The sequence below is a fragment of the Protopterus annectens genome, chromosome 3.part0 (assembly GCF_019279795.1).
Source record: "Protopterus annectens isolate FY-2018-M chromosome 3.part0, PAN1.0, whole genome shotgun sequence".
NCBI lineage: Eukaryota > Metazoa > Chordata > Ceratodontiformes > Protopteridae > Protopterus > Protopterus annectens.
In genome coordinates, this window is record NC_056731.1 from 1,891,159,268 (window position 1) to 1,891,176,730 (window position 17,463).

Consider the following 17,463-nt stretch of genomic DNA (forward strand, 5'->3'; position numbering starts at 1 on the left):
TCACTTACTTTTTGTTCACAAATTGAATCTCCCAAGGACTTCATTACTCCTGAGGAGGAGGACACTATTAGTCCTGAATCTCCAAGCGAAGATTTCTCCTTTGGGGAAATAATCTCTCTTATGAGAGAACATTTCAAATGGCGGGCCTCAGATTTCTCAGAAACTAAAAAGAGGTATTTTGAACTACTACAGATGGACCAGCCCTCCCCATCTGCAGTCCCTCACCTACTCCCAGCCTTTCATGATGCCTTTCTGGCTGCATCTCAGGCCCCTGTTTCTTAGCTCCCTGCTGCCAAACATCCAAATAGGTTTTATAAAGTTACTCAAGATACACAGTTCTTATTCAGGAACCCCCCCTGCAGAACTAGCTGTCATTGCTGTGTCAGCAGACAAATCATCCAAACAGTTGCCTTCCACCTCTCTGTTTCCCACAGACAAGGACAGCAAATTTATGGATAGGCTAAGAAAGCAAGTTTGTACTTCTTCCACACTAGGCATCCGAGCCCTAAATTATCAGACACACATGGCCAGGTTTGTTCTAGACACCCTATCCAAAGCCTCTGCACTTATCCCAGATGTGCGAGAGTTCCTTGCTAAGTCACAACTCTCCTCTCTGCTCTCTACCGCCTCTCAGGTGACTAAGCACTCTAAGTGCAGTTATGATGCAGTAGAAGCATCTTCCAAATTTGCAGCCTCAGGTTCTGCCCTGAGAAAGGTACTCCTGGGTGAGACTCCAGCCCCTTCCTATGGATGTGCAAACCAAATTGCTGGATGCACCACTTGATAATGCGATTTTCGGTGCAGCTTCTGCTGAGCTCCTAAAATCCCTTCAAGAAAAGAGCAAGGAGCTTACAAAATCTTCAACATTTTCTAGTCTCACCTATTCCTAGGTACCATAGAAACTACCCTCAAAGGACCACTTTTGTTAGGAGACAGTCACTTCAGTCTACTGCCCCACAGGCTAAGGGACGGAGACAATTTAGGAAACACTCTACTCCTAGACCATCCTCTTCTGCCCCTCCTACTCCCTTTCGGAGACAACCCGGACCCTGACAGAGCCCCTCAACTGTGACTCGAACCATTTACACACCTCCACCCCACCCCACCCCTGTCTCTCCGCCTCACCCTTACCTTACCCTCCTGGTGGAAGATCACATCAGAGGCTTGAGTCCTCTCCATTTTTCAAAAAGGTCAGTCTGTGACTTGGTGGACAATTCCTCCTTTCCAGGGGATATCACATCCCCCACCAAGTCAGCTTCATCTCTTCCCTTCAATTCTGGAGCAGCTGCTAGCTCAGAGCACCATACAAAGAGTGACTCTACATCAGACAAACAAGGGATTTTACTCCGGGATGTTTTTGGTCCTTGGAGACTAATTCTGGATTTGTCGGTCCTCAACCTTTTTCTCAAGGTGCCTACCTTCAAAATGCTCACCTTGCATCTTACCCCTCTTTCCCCACCAAGCTTTCATGGTATCCCTGGATCTGAAGGATGCCTATCTTCATATCTCCATTCACCCCAGCTACAGGAAATTCCTACGTTTCTCAGTGGGTTCTTTGCATTTTCAATTTTCTGCATTCCCATTTGGGCTCTCCACAGCTCCCAGAGTATTCACAAAGTGCCTAGCTCCAGTTATCGCCCACTGCAGAATGCAGGGTATTCAAATATATCAATACGTGGGCAACCTGTAAAGCCTCCACCAGGGCTGCCACACACTTCACTATCACCTGCACACAGTGTCCAAAACCTTGGCAGACCTAGGACTTTTGCTGGTTCACAGTGAATCCCACCTGATACCCACCCAGGACCTGGTTTTCTTAGTGTACAGGATAAGAACTGAGAAGATGGCAGCCTTCATCCCCTGCTAGTAGGCAGAAGCCCTCAAGCATTACCTTCAAACACTTCTCTCTTTCCAAACCATATCAGCCAAGGAATCTCTGAGAGTCCTAGGCCACATGGCATCATTGATCCCCATGCTGCCCTTGGCAAGGCTGCATATGAGGAAGTTCCATTGGGTTCTGAAGACTCAGTGGAACCAACATTCCCACCCTCTGTATACTCCCCTCCCTCTTCTCCCATGCCTGAAAAAAGAATTGGAATGGTGGATTGCAGTCATCAATCTCATTCAGGGTATACCTTTGTAGATCCCTCCACCCTTACAACACATCTACACAGATGCTTCAGATCTGGGTTGGGGAGCAGTTCTGCAAAGTCACAACAACCAGAACAAGTTTATGGAGGGTGGTCCTCCCTCAAAGGGACCACATCAGCATCAGAGATGAGAGCCAAATTCTCCTGCCAGGCAGCTTGAAAGTAATCACAGACAATATGACTGTCCTATGGAACATCAACAAGCAGGGGAGACAAAGTCCTATCTGCTTTGCAGCTTAGCAATTCAGATTTGGTCCCTAGCAGCAAAACTACACATTCACCTGCAAGCAGTGTACATTTCTTCCACAGAGAATGTGATGGTGGACACTCTCAGCAGAACCTCTGCACCCTCCCATGAATGGATGCTTCACAGGGAGGTGTTCTTGTATCTTATTCACAAGTGGAGCATTTCTCAGGCAGATCTGTTTGCCTCCTCCCACAGCAGGCAGATGCCTCTGTTTTGCACAAGAGCTCCACATCCACAGGCATGGAGGGTGGTGAGTGCCTTCTCTTTTTCTTGGGCAGGGGGTGTATCGTTATGCCCCCCCTCCCTTTGCACTGATTCAGAAAGTCTTTCTGAAGATCCAGAAGGACAAACCAAGAATCCTGCTGGTGACATCCTTTTGGCCAAGACAGCATTGGTTTCCCCTACTTCACCTACTAGCCATGGGCAATCACCACAGGCCACCCCAGTGATTTGACCTACTCACACAAGACAGGGGGGTCCCTCACACACCCTCAAGTGCTCAGCCTCATACCTTATGGGTGAATAGAGTTCTGATCCTCTTCAGACACCTATATTCAGAGGACGTAGTCAGTGTCCTGCAGGAAGTAAGGAAACCTAGTACCAGGAGAAGTTATGCTTCAGAATGAAAAAGATTCTCCAGGTGGTGTCAAAAGAAAAAACAAGACCCTTTTCTTATTCCAGTACCCATGGTCCTTTCTTACTTGTGTGAGCTTCTACATTTAGGGCTGACCTACTCTTCTGTTAAGGTACACTTGTCAGCCATTTCCACCCATCTTCCCTTACTACCTCTTTTGGCATCCAGATTAGAGATAAAACTCTTCTTAAAAGGGTTTCTCAATATCAGACCCCCTTGTAAATCCATTACTCCTTCATGGGACCTTAATTTTGTCCTTGAAAAACTCACTTAACCTCCATTTGAACCAGCTCACTCACCATCACTGAAGCTATGCCCTTGGAAAACAGTACTGCTGGTGGCCCTCACATCCGCCAGGAGGGTCTCGGAAATCCAATCCCTTATGGCTACCCCTTCTTACCTTATCTTCCATAGGGACAGGGTCTCCCTCAGGACTAATCCTTCCTTCATGCCTAAAGTGGTTAATGAGCTGTTCTTGAATCAGACCATTAACCTTCCTGTTTTCTTCCCTCAACCTCAAAATTCCTGTGAAAGAACTTTACATTCCTTAGATGTTCATAGACAACTTTGGTATTACCTGGACAAGACCAAATCCATTAGAAGGTCTGACCAGCTGTTTGCCTCCTTTCACCCAAGGGCCCTGGGGAAGGCAGTCTCTAAGCACGCTATATCATCATGGATTTCAAAAGCTATCTCTGCTCGTTGCTCCTTTTATGGAAAAGATTTAACTGCCAATGTGAGAGTTCATTCTACTAGAGCAGCTGCCTTTTTTAGGGGGGTGGACTACACTTCCATACTGGAGGTGGCCACCTGGTCTTCAGTTCATAGTTTACCAAGTATTACAAACTAGATTTGATTTCTAGAGCCAGAACTGGGTTTGCTAGGTCTATTTTACAGGGTTTCATAGACCAGGCCTCTCAATATACCACCCAGGCTCATACCTAAAGCTTTGGTACTCTCTCTACAGTTATGAATACTGCAGCATGAGAATCTAAGAACATAGATTAGTTGTGTAAGAACTTACCATAACCTTAGATGTTTTTCTCTTCCATGTTGCAGTATTCAGTCCTCTCCCTCCTACCCTGTTTATCCTTCTGGTGTGGCATCCGCCTAGCTCCTCTCCATCCAAACAGACCACAACAGGCACATACCTCTATAAGGTGCCTTCTTGCCTGGTGGCATATGTGGGTCTGAAAAGCTTCTTTTTTGTCACTTCCCAGGGGTACTAGTGTATGCAGCAGTCATTTCTGAAGTGGGTACATACATATGTCACTTTTATAGCAGACGTCTGTTTGTTGGCTCTGACAGGCAATGTTGCATGTACCCCTGCTCCTAAGGCTTTGGTATACTGGCTGGATGTCTCCCTGCATTTATGAATACTATAACATGGAAGAGAAGGACATCTAAGGTTACGGTAAGTTCTTATACAGCTAATCTATAATTAGACCTTCTTTTAATTTGAAGGAGATGCAGAGGCACATAAAAGGAAATGACAAGTTAATTTAGGCTTTCTGAGATGTTATTTATAGTGCCTTTTTTAGGCATTGCCAAGCTAAATAAAGCATTCTACAAAGTTACACCGATCCAGAATAACCAAAGGTGGTACTGCTGAATGCCAGGACAAAAAACTGTACTTGCAAGCTCTCCTAACCCCAGAGACTGTAGTTTTCTGTGTAGTTACTGAGACATGGTGTAAAGCATCTGAGATTCCCCTGGCAGTACTGGGCTATAATGCCTTCCACACATTTAGACCAGCTACTACACATAAATACATTTGCACCTTAAAGCTGGTCAAGCAGTATGACTCACTTGGGCTCCTCCATGTACAACTCTCCATAGTCCTTTGCCATAGTCTTGCAAGTTATAGGTCCTCCTCTATGACCCAGAAAATCCATACCACTTAAGTGAACTTGAGTCTCTTTCCATTCATCCCAGCATTATATTCTGGCCTCTCCTGAAAAGAGACTGCTATAGCCTAATGGGCTTAACCTGGTCAACAAAGGATAAATTAATAAATATAAATAAAAATACTCATGGGTGACTTCAACTAGCCCACTATAAAATGGTAATCTTAGACAGCCTCAAATTTGCAGGCAAAAAGATTGATGGACTTTCAGTCCAACTGCCCTGAACCAGCTAGTCCATGCACCCACTAGGGGCAGCAACATCTTTGACCTGATCCTCACCAGCATGGAGGAATGTTACACACCTACAAGTGTAATGTCTTTAGTGGTCAGGTTGGACCATAAAGCTGTCACCTTCAAAATAAAATACACCCCAAGGCACCAATTAACAATGGAATTTTTATAATTTATTCCAGGGCAAACTTCCTACATTTAGTAACACCCTGGCAAAAATTTCAAGCACCTCCTAAGCCAGGTAACAGCACAATTTACACAGAGACATTGACAAAATCCTTTTACAGTCATGTATACAGCTGCATAGCGGCAGTGGTACATACCCAAAATAAGCACAGAACAAACTCAGAAAACAAGCCACTGAAGTGAAACCCCCTCAGTAGCTATTTAACAAAAAGAAGAAAATTGTGGCCAAAAATCAAACTAAGCAAACAACTCAGAGCTAATTAAATATACCAAAACCAAATCCCTCCAGTACAACTCTTTTGAGTGCGTACCTTTAACTCCTAGTGGGTGTGGCCTGAGCCTTTAAAAATTAAGTTAGCACCTTACAATTCTAACAAATACTCATTGACAGAGGTCAGATGTCAATACAGTTGTGTCTGCCATCATGTATACTTCAAGATAAAATATTCTGATACCCTGTATGTAGCATGATTTTGGAATTATTAATGCAATATTAACAAGTAATATTTGACGCCTAGAGGAGCAGTAGGAGGTAACTGCAGATGCACCTGGAGGTGTCACTCGGATGTAATGAGTTAAAGGTAAAAGTAGCCTCAAAGGCTAAGAGCAGACAGAAGGTGGTCTTCAGCTGTGTCCAAAACCTCAAAGGCAATGCACAACAATGTGCTGAACTAATTGTAATTGGAGACACCTATACTGAGATGGAGAGATATAACAAATGTACAGTCCAATAAATTCAGGTTCAGTTTTACCCTGGTTTTTCTCCCTGTGTACCTCTCAAACTCGCCCAGTGTTTTAGTGAACAAGTCCTCAATGCCCTCTTCTAGGCCAAAAACACTGCATCTTTTGGTCAGTCTATAAGACTTGACAATATTCCAGATTGCCTCCTTAATAACATGAAACATGACCTATTGGCATCTCTATTCAAGCATAGCCTCCAAACAGATTTCGTGCCAAGTGAATGGAGGACTGCAGCTGTTCTCCACAGACCCAAGAAACTATCGATCCATAAGGCTGACTAGCATGATATGTAAAACCATGGAAAGAATAATCATGGATATGATAACTAATGACATAGGAAACCTTCAGACATTGGGTCCAACCTAGTATGGTGTTGTCAAGAGCAGGTTGTGCCTACTCAACTTGGTGGACTTCTTCAGGAGGGTCACCAAAGCAATGGATCCGGGCAGAATGCTGCATACTGCCTATCTCGACCTGGCCAAAACATTTTAAACAGTACCCCACTCATGCATTGAAAACAAACTCACAAAATTTGGTATAAACCGTACATCACCTGCGGGATGGCCAGCTGGCTAACAGGCCACGAGAAGTCAGGATAGGTGAGTCTACCTCCATAAAAAAACAAGTCAGTAATGGAGTCCTTCAAGACTCAGTATTGGGTGCGGTTCCTTTTTGACACACATTTCTCTGAAGTTAAGGCCAACATCAAAAGCCTCTGACTGATCAGGTTTGCAGACATTTGCAAACTAGGTGCAGTCATGGGATCTCTCAGTCACAAACATCCTCCAAGAAGGCCTAACACAGACTAATAACTGTACCAGTCGCAATCTAAAATTCATTCCCAAAAAATGTGTAATAGTATCTTTTGTAAAGGCAACCACCCCTGGAAATTACTGCATTGCTAATACATCCCTAATAACTGACCATGTGGACAGAGTATTTAGGAAAGCGTGTAAACGGTGAATTGGCCTTTGACCATCATGCGTCTGCTGTAGTAAGGAAATCTTTTCATGTTGAGCAGTTTATAAACAAAGATATGTTATCTAGATCAAGATATGTTATTGTTCTGTTGTACTTTGCCCTCATTAGACCAATCGTCGACTACAGTGCCCCCCTTTGTATGTACCTGAACAGGCATATGCAACAACTGGAGTTTCTACAGAGGTTCCTGTCAAAAAGAATAAATGGTGTAGACAACGTGCCCTGTGCAGACTACATCAAAGCCTTATCCTTACACTTTATCTCTTGCAGCCTGCTGAGAGTTGATCTGTACCTGCCTTCAAAGCATCATCTTAGCCAGCCCTTATAGACCTGTTGACATCCACAAAACAAACTGCATTAGAAATGCCCATTCTAAGGATCTTAAACCTTATCTGCAACATAAATAAGAAATGTTGAAAGGACAGGTATATGTGTGTGTGTGTGTGTGTGTATATATATATATATATATATATATATCTGAGAGATGACATCTCTGGAACAGATGTCATAGCCACATGAAGCAGAGTTCTTCTTTGCATTTTTTCAAGCACAACTTGAATCAGTGAATGGGCAGTTGTAACTTATCCCTTGATCTGCCACTTATGCCTGTATTAGAAAAAGGAAGCTTGCAAATGTTGGACCACCCATTCCCAAGCTATACCCCAATAAAATAAGTGGTAGGAAAACTTGTCAAATACATTTGGGAAGTACAGTTAGGCTTAAAAAAAGGGCCTTTATTGTCATTAGCCTAGTAATTATCTATGAAAATGTCTATATGCTTTGCGTTATAAGTCTCTTAAGACATCATGATATCATAAAGGCTATGTTGCATTAATAGATTACAGTTTATAGAACTATGGTTAGCACCACATGGAACTGATTACATTTGATGTATTTTGCTTAAGCTGTTTGCCGTGTCATTAATAATTCTGCAATTCTGGTTCCTAATATGCTACCTCCGCTAGAAAGGCCACCTTAAAATATTGGATTACATTTAGTTTGATTTCCTGCATTTCACATGTTTTATAGCTCCACGTGTGTGAAAATGTTTCCATTCATTCCATCTATAAGTTACTTTCAAGTAGCCATTTCTTAACTCCACTGTGCGCCTTTTTTTTTTAGATTAAAGAATCTAGTACTATTGTATTATTACTCTGTTTTACTAATTGTGCCTGCTATGTCTGTACATAGTACTTGATTTAGAACTCGCTGCATTTTGAATGTTATTTTTCTTTGCAAACTTTGTATTATTCTATATTTCATGTTATGTGCAGAGCTTTTCTTCCCGGGCCTCCTCTGAAAATGGACCTGTGTTCTGTGGACTGTCCCGGTTAACAAATTTAAAATAAAATAAATAAATAAATTAAATTAATTGTAATTGATCAAGCATAAGATATTAGCAGTGAAAATAGGCCCTTTTTTCCTTCAGCATCTGTGCTTTTTTACCGGAAGTGGAATGACATCTGTTTGGAAAAAATGATTCATTGAAGCACACAGGATAGTTTAGAATTCTGTGTTCGTAAGAGAAATATTGCTGTTTATATACTGCTGTACTAAATTTGTTTCAATGCCTAAATATTTAAGATGAACTTCTGAACCCCTGTTTGCTAGTGCAAGATTTGTAGATTGGAATTTTCAGGTAAATGAGCGACTAGAATCTGCTTGTGCTTGAATGACATTTATGGAACAGTTTGGCTGCTAGTATCCAAGTAAGAGTTTAAAAATTAAATTTTTTTTCTGATTGAGTCCAGGTCTTCAGTACACTGACCAGCTGTTATGCAAGTTGCAATATCTGACAAGGTGGACAGTTGAGGGTAATACCAGACTGCTCAGGTGCATTCTGAAGGAGACCTTCATTGCCCCTGGAAGCTCTGTTATTGCATATTATACAATGAACCCCCATTAACATTCCAAAACGTGCATGCTGATTGGTCAGCGTGCCCGTTGTAAATCCGACTTAAACTAATGGAAAAGATCCGGTCGCCCGGTCTTTTTCCATTAGTATAAGTCTTGATTTTTTTGTGGTTTTGGTAGCAACGGAGAACGGAAGAGCTCCGTTGCTGTAATCTCGCTATGTTAAACGAGTTTAACATAGTGAGTTATCTTAAAAAAAAAAAAAAGCAACGGAGATCTTCCTTTCTCCGTTGCTTTTTAAAAGCTATCTCACCTATGTTAAACTCTTTTAACATAGTGAGACACTTTTAAAAAAAAGCAACGGAGATCTTCCTTTCTCCGTTGCTTTTTAAAAGCTATCGCGCTATGTTAAATTCTTAACATAGTGAGACACTTTTAAAAAAAAAAGCAACAGAGATCTTCCTTTCTCCATTGCTTCCACACACAGCTCCTGATGTACTGCGTAAGCATACACATGCGCAGTACATCAGAACTGCCGCAGAATACCGGACAGCTGCAGAAAGGCAACACGGAGGCATTATACAATGCCATTATTTAAGAAAAGCAAGTATTTTTTTTCTTAAATAATGTCATATAATAGAAATAACTCAATTCTGGGTGTGGGTATTGCTGGATTTATCCACGGTTGTCTTTGGCCACTCGGGCTTTGCTGTCGTGACCAAACCACACCAGCCATGGGTAAATCCAGCATTACCCACACCCAGGCGTGGATTATTGCTTAAATACTGCCTACCTTGGAGGGTATTATTGTGGTTAGAAAATATATTATCTGTTGAGCTTTTTTAATTACAGCAGTTCACTGTGTTTATTTTATATTTTGAAGTGAAATGGTTCTTCAGCAAAACTCTAGGTAGCATTGTTTCTTAAGCTGTATGTATTTAACTCCTTACATCCAATTGACGCCTCAAGGTGCATCTGCAGTTAACTCCTACTGATGCCTTTAGGCATCAAATATTGCTTGTTTATATTTGTTGTCAATAATTCCAAAACCATGCTATGAACAAGGTTTTATCTTAAAGCTTGCACAGTGGCAAACTCAACTGCATTAATATTTGACCTTTGTGTGGTGCAGGTAAATAGATATTAACTTAGATATTAACTGTTGTTTTTATAATAGTAATTTATATAGATGTAATTTTCACATTTTTCTAAATATCTCAACAACCAAGTAACACAGACAAAACTCCTTGGCCTCATACGAAAGCTCTCAGCTAGATGAATAAAATGCTGCTGACTGTGTGTGTGTGTAATTTGAGAGGTTGCTGAGATACTGTAAGTTGTTTACAAAATATTACAAATGTAATAGCTACTGTGTTTACTGTGACTTATAAAATTCGGTTTAAGACCTAGAACCTAAAGAATAGTATCACTGTAAAATTATTTTGTGCTGAAGAGTTTGCCATTTGTACTTACTTCTTTCATAACCTCTATGGTTCTAGAAATATGAATATTAGTTTGAAATGCAAGGACATAATTTGATTCTGTCAATAAGCTTAGGCTCTATCCATTGGAAGTTACAGTGCAAACTTCCTGAGCTGTATTGGAGGGAATGAGTTAGACAGTGTTAGAAATGTTTCACACACACCAGTACCCTCAAGTCAGAAAATGGGTAGGTGATGCTGAAAATACTTTTGAAGCTTAATGACATTCTTTCTAACCACATAAAGCAGAAAGGTTGATGGCATATCCTTTGCAAAGGAAACCTGTCCGTGTATCCAAGTAGAAGACATAATTGCAAGAAAACAACTTAAAAAGAGTCCCAAGGGCTACAAAAGACTGTCTTAATTACAACCAGCAGAAAAAAAAAACTGAAAAGTGGAAACTGCAGAGGCTTAAAAAAAAAAAGCAATCTGGGAAAAGGTAAAAAAAATGGGATCTGTCATACAAGATGCATTCTGAACAATTTAAAACTGTGTAGCAACTCTTAAGTAATGCAGGGAGTATAAAATGGCAGATAACACTACTAAATAAGGAGTGTTGATAAAAAAAAAAAAAAAAAAAAGCTTCCAAAAGGAATTACCAGAAAGGTCCAGTGGTCACTTTTAATGGTGAGAAGGAACAGGTAAATGGAGGAGAGGCAATGTCATGGGAATGGGATATGAATGCATAACCTGGGAGGGTTTTATTTACTTATCTGAGTTGTCCCGTGTGTCAAGCAGATCTAAGACGATAAGAGGGTAAGTTCGTATGTTAAACATATCCAGACAAACTTTTATGATATGTAGTCAAAACTGGGGCTGTAGGAAATCCATTCCATAAGTCTGTAGTCTAGAGTGATTATCAGAGTGCAAATGTTTCTAAGGTACTGTATATACATGGAAATGTTACAAAATGTTGTAATATCAAGTTGTCTGTTAAACCCAGACTGCTTCTAGATGAGCATAAGAATTACCCAAGGTGAGATGTGGTACTGCCAGATTTATTGTTTGATATGCATTTCTTGACTTATTTGACTCTAGCAGCTCTTTTTACCAGAAATCTAACATAACTAAACTAATAAATGGGATAACTGGTCTGTTAGAGCACTTTAAAAGTATTAAGGCTTTTTTCCTGAAAAAACATTAGTGCTCTACAGTACCTTTTACAGTCTTAGTTTTGAAATTGCATCATTTTTCAGGCATTTTTTCTGTGCATTGTTTACCTGTGTGGCTGCCGTCTACAGTGTCTCCTATTATCAGTGTTGAACTCATTTGCCCATAGTGGGTATTTGTAGCATGAGGAGAGTACCTACCAGAGAGGCAGTTATATAAGCAGCCATGTTGGTGGTTTATGTCCTTGCCTGACTCAGTCATTGACAGCATTAGTGAAGAGGTCTGAAAAACACCCCCTGGTTGCTGGTGTAAACACCAAATTCACGTCAAGGTGTCCTTATCCGTCTGTGCATGTACTTCCTTTTTTATAAACACACACACATGGCTGCTATCACTGGCTTGGAATCACCAAGCCCACATCTTTGATCCAGGCTGGTTCAGTGCCACAGAAGCTTCAGTATGAATGGTGGTTGTTGGTTGACCAGATGCCATGTCTTCCTCCCACATGATGGCTAAAACCCTGCTCAAGTCTTCCAGCATTGAGGCTACTGTTTGAACTCTAGCAGTCTGTGTTGTGGTCATGGCTTTATCCATCTGTGCCAGAGACAGGCCAGATATTGATAACTTTATGTAAACTAAACTGACCCTTTGTTTTGTCTTCGCTACGCAGAGGTGAAGTTTGCACTTTAATCCTAAGTATATGTTTTATTTTGCAGGTGATAAATGTGGATGGAACTGACAGACGAACCCTTCTGGAAGACAAACTTCCTCATATATTTGGCTTCACCTTGTTGGGAGACTATATTTACTGGACAGACTGGCAGAGACGAAGCATAGAACGTGTTCACAAAGTCAGAGCAAGCCGAGAGGTCATCATTGATCAGTTGCCAGACCTTATGGGCTTGAAAGCAGCACATGTGACAAATACATTTGGTGAGAATTTAAATTTTTAAAGTGTCACTTTGTATTTCTTTTTATTGCTTCTAGGTTTAATACTTACCACCTTTTTGTTAGATATTTAGCTTAAGAAACAAACTTAGTAATGCTATCTTAGCATATGAGAGTATAGCATTGACCTGTTTGTGCACTTTCTAAAACTGCTTCCCAATACTTTCTTCATCATCAGATTTTAAACATAACTTTGTATACACTTATGAAATGTTGGATCACCCCCAGTCTTTTACTCCACCTTCTGCCTATTAGAAGATGGTCAAGTTGTGGCTACTTAGCTATATGAAACAGCATTTTCTTCCAGTTTGCAAGATGTGCAGGTTCCTCAGAGTGGGTAACAGCAGGGTGATTTTTGTTTACTCCCTTTTTGTAGTAAAACAAGTCTCTGTTATAATAGCAGTTGGGAAGTGTGGGGAGCTTTTCATTTGTGGTTATCAAAGAAATTGCATTTAAACCATCTGTTTTCATTCAGCACACTTAGACCCCCCCCCGTCACATGTCTACAGGGCATGTTAAAAATGAACAACAGCGTTGTAACTTAGTGCAGTGTTTGGTAGGGTACCTTTTGTAGAACAACAGTTACTTGATGGCACATGTAATGCAGTAGAGAAGCAGACATTTCTCAAAAGGCAGCACTGTTTGTTTAGTATTAGTAATCCTTAAAGGTACAAAAAATGTTTTATCCAGTCTACTCTTCTTGTTTTTCATTATTATTAAGTCAGTGTGCAGTTTCCATTCCCCTTTTGAAGTTCTGTCGTCTTGGTCTTAGCATTAGATGTGGGTGTCAAGGGCCATAGTACTAATAGACGTACCAAGAATGGAATGTCACTGTATACTAATGTGAAACCACCAAAATTTCATGCAGGGAAGTTTAAATTTTTTTTTTCCTTTTTCTGGGTAATTTTGACATCAAGCAGTTGATAAGAATGAAGAGAGAAGAAATGAGGGGGTAAAAAAATGCTGATGTGGTATCAGTGTTGAAATATTGTTAGATTCCAAGGTACAGTAGACTCCCTCTTATCCAGTCTGTCTTTAACCAGTATCCTCTTTAATCGGCCATCAAATTTCTGCTGTAGCCCCTTTAATCATCCATCATTTTTCTGCCATAGCCCTAGCAAAGACAACAGAGTAGAACAAGTCTTCTGTCTCCTTTGGGCTAAATTGAGACATTTTGAGTTTTAAAAAAATGCATACTAACACAAATCCTGTTATTCTTGCTGATTTATAACCAATATGCTATTTTGTCTGCATTTTCTGATTGACCAGTCATTCGTTTATCCAGCTTAAGGTCTGGTGCCAGAATTACCAGATAAGAGGGAGTGTACTGTACATCAGCGTAAAGCCATATATGCAGTGCATTGATGTATTCATTTATTCTGTGTTGTGTCACTCATGTTGCATAGGAAGATTTTGATTTTGACTTTGTAGACATTCTGCAGTGGATAAGTTCTTGAGTCCCCACATTTGCAGATTTCAGGAGGTGAGCGAATGCCTTTGGGTTATAGAGCATGACATCATGCAGTGGATTAGGAGAGCCCTGGAGATCACTGCACTCCCCATTTTTTTCTGCCACTCACATAGTTTGGGTCTTTATTCTATGCATATCATTGTAAAAGTTCAGAGTTTTGTCTGTGTCACATAAACATTGTGTGTACCTGTGGTAAACATGTCACAAATCAGTAATGCTGCACAGCACTGTTAATACTGTGTGTGAGAAGTTTGACATGAACCATTGCCACATGTCTCAGTACTTTTGTCTGGCTCCCTGGAGGAGAAGAAGAGAAAAGACTAAGGACCTTCATCATCAGAAGGGAGTAGAGCATGTGATCCCAGGTCACTGATGGACATCAGATGGTGAGAGATCTGGAGCATCTCCTCCAGAACCTCTTGCTGTAAAGCTCATCCACAAGGCAGCTCACCATCATTGAGTCACAAGCAGTTTTTCTATAGAAAGAGATTAGACTTTTAACTGTTGATATGCAACAGTGAGAGGAGTACCACGTGTTCAGGCAACCATCATGGGAGCCTACACTATAACAGGGCCTGATCGTCTTATGCAGAAGAGTTCTTAAAACCAGTTGTTGAGGCTGTCTTTTCAGGCTCCCTATAAGGGGAGTGTATTGCTTTGGCCTTCCCTTGACCAGAGGAAGAATGTCTGCCTAGAACTGAGGAGATTTCATGGTTCCATCATGCACTGGGCTTAAAAGTCTGATGTAAACGTTGAGCATGCATGTTTTCGTCCATGTCTGTTGGGACTTGTCCTTGAAGGTATATTGAACATACCTTTTTGAGCACAGCTTGAGTCCTGTGTTCAGTCACTTGCATGCCTCTGAGCCAGGTGTTCTCTCACGTGTGTAGCTCCAACCATTTGGGCTGGTTGTACTGACAGTTGACATGCAACTGCCATTTGTTTGCCACTTCATATCTGAGGTGAATCCATACAGCTCCCAACTGGATATTAGAGTAAGGAAGTATGCCCATAACCTTCAGATTTCCTCTGTAGGAAGATTCTGAGGATATTAAGTTCCTTGTTTCCAAGATTAGCAAGGATAATGCTAACCTCAAGGAGAAAGTGGAGTGTAAGAAAACACCACTGTAGCGAAGGGTCTTGACGCAGTGAAATCATTCAGTAGAGCCAGATTAGATTTTATGAGCAGGTCAGCAGATGCATTGTGTTCTCCAAAAGAGTAATAGGGTTAATAAAGAGGATATATCTCGCAAGCCTTGCTTTGCCAACAGGAAATGGACAGTGATGCCCTCTTTCCCCACTGTTATTTGCTATATATTAAGTGCCATTGGCAAAGAAATTACAATATTCACAAAGTGAAGATAACTGTTACGGTTCTCAAGAAAAGTTAGCTTTATTTGCAGATAATATTATCTTTAATTGATAAATCCAGAAAATGGCATTTCTGGGATGTGGAGCATTTTGAGACCATTTTATGTCTTTTTGGTATATAAAGTAAATGAAGATGAAACAAAGTTGTAGCTGTAGCTATGTACCCATACACAGATTAGATCAGCAGTGCCCATACTTGTGAGGGCATTATATGATGAAGTATTTAGTTGTGTGGATTGAAAATGATTTTGTTATGGTAGCTTAGAATATGTGGAAAGAAGTTAAAAAGGTAATGCAAACATTGAGAAATTGGAAGCTCTTATTTACTGGTCTGGCATATTTTTATTAACCAGAGAAGTTGTGAATGCTTAATACAGAATTAAAGGAAATTGCTTGGGAGGTGAATAAGGCAAGAGTTAAGCGGGTTAAGCTGATTTTCCCCATAGAGCAAGGTAGTTTATGGTTACCTGATTTGAAGGGGTACTTTAAGAGCTACTCAGCTGCTTTCCATACATAACTCAGCTATTTTCCATACATAACTCAAGTGTAAGTTTATAAATCAGTGTGGAAAAGGATGATGGTTCACGTCCTTATGGAAAATAATAGCAACCATGCAGAATATTCATAAAGTTACACACAGTATTCTAAGAACTAAGCTAGCATGAGAATGGAGAGTTTGCCAGTAGGGTGAATGCAACTTCAGGTATGGAAAATAGGTAAGGGGGATAGAAATTACTGGAGGAAATCAGCAAAGGACTCAAGGTATTGGGAGCAATTAACTTGGGGGGTAATAGAGTGCAGCGAGGCTAAGCAGGAGTTTTTACTGCAGGCTAGTGGCCGTTTTCTTTATCGGGAATTGATGGAGTGTAGAAGGGATGGGGAATTGCTGAGTAAAAGACCAGCTCTGGTAGAGTTTTCAGTTGAATCTAGAACAGCAGCGGCTGTCAAAAAAAGGGATAATTGGTTGATCATATGAAATGTTCCATAACTAATACAAATCAATATGAAAAGGTTAGAAAAGCTTGAGAAGAGATTGGAAAGGTAGTGTACAAAGAAACAATGTGAAGAAATTTGTAAGACTACCAAGTATGCAACAAAGTTCAGAAAGTTTAGGATTTTTTTCATTGAAGTGCTTGAATAGGCATTTTAACGTCAAGTAGACTTCAGAGGATTTTTCCTTGTGTAGGTAATAAACACCATTTGTTTTTTCTGAGGGATAATGCTCCTTTGTATTTGAAACTTATGACCTCAAATTCTATCAGTAACATGCTTTTCACATACTGGAATGCTCCTTGAATTGGTCAGCAACTGTCAGCCTTTTCTAAACTACTGGAAAAGATTGTTCCATTTGAGGTTTATATTGTGTCAACAGTCAAGAATTACTTTCCAAATTTCATCATGGATTTTGTTCTAGTCACGAAAATGGCACAGCTATCTTTATCAAAACTCTATAAATGAATGCTTAACTGCATTAGCATGATAAATATTTTGCTCTTTAGCTCATTAGAAGCATTTTATACTATCGGCCACTAACTCCTGGTCAAGTTTCTGTAACATGTAATAATGGTGTAGTGAAACCACAGGTTATCTGCACACAGAGTTTAAATAAGTTTAAGCATTGTGTTTTAAGTTTGGTGCTGCTAATAAATGATAAAGTTGTTTAACTGGTGCTATATTAATTGAAGCAGAGCAGTTGCTTCTGTTCCTCTTACATGTTTGATAAGGAATCATGTCAACAAAAGTATGTTTTTCCCTTACATGTGACTTTCGCTAAAGTAAAAGTCACATCCTACATGCACTGAAAATATGATCCAGTCATGCGTTACTGAAGTTATTTTATTGTAATAATCAACAAGTGTACTGGAGCATAGCTGTCAACCTTCCAACTTCAGAAGGTTGAACTTTACTTTTTGTGATGTGGAACAAATGGGCAAAATGTGAAACAGCTTTTTTTAACACCTTTATTGAATTATCATTTGTGACATAGGCAAATTTAAATTTATAAGAAAGTAATCAAACCTTATTAACAAGTTCAAATTTTCAAGAATTATACATCAAATATATTGTTTTATATCCTATTATCTAAGCAACATCACATAAATGTATTCAGTTCCTGCCTTCTGTTAAACCTCGTTCCTCCTACAAAACATT

At 40.3% G+C, this 17,463-nt stretch overlaps 1 protein-coding gene across 1 annotated transcript in view; it reads left to right on the plus strand.

Annotated features, from left to right (window-relative positions):
• LRP5 (LDL receptor related protein 5) overlaps positions 1-17,463 on the plus strand; it is a 1,224,287-nt gene that overhangs the window by 776,369 nt on the left and 430,455 nt on the right. Inside the window, exon 7 of the mRNA XM_044065976.1 lies at positions 12,239-12,455. Coding sequence (XP_043921911.1) covers positions 12,239-12,455 — 217 coding nt within the window. The remainder of the gene's footprint in view (positions 1-12,238; positions 12,456-17,463) is intronic.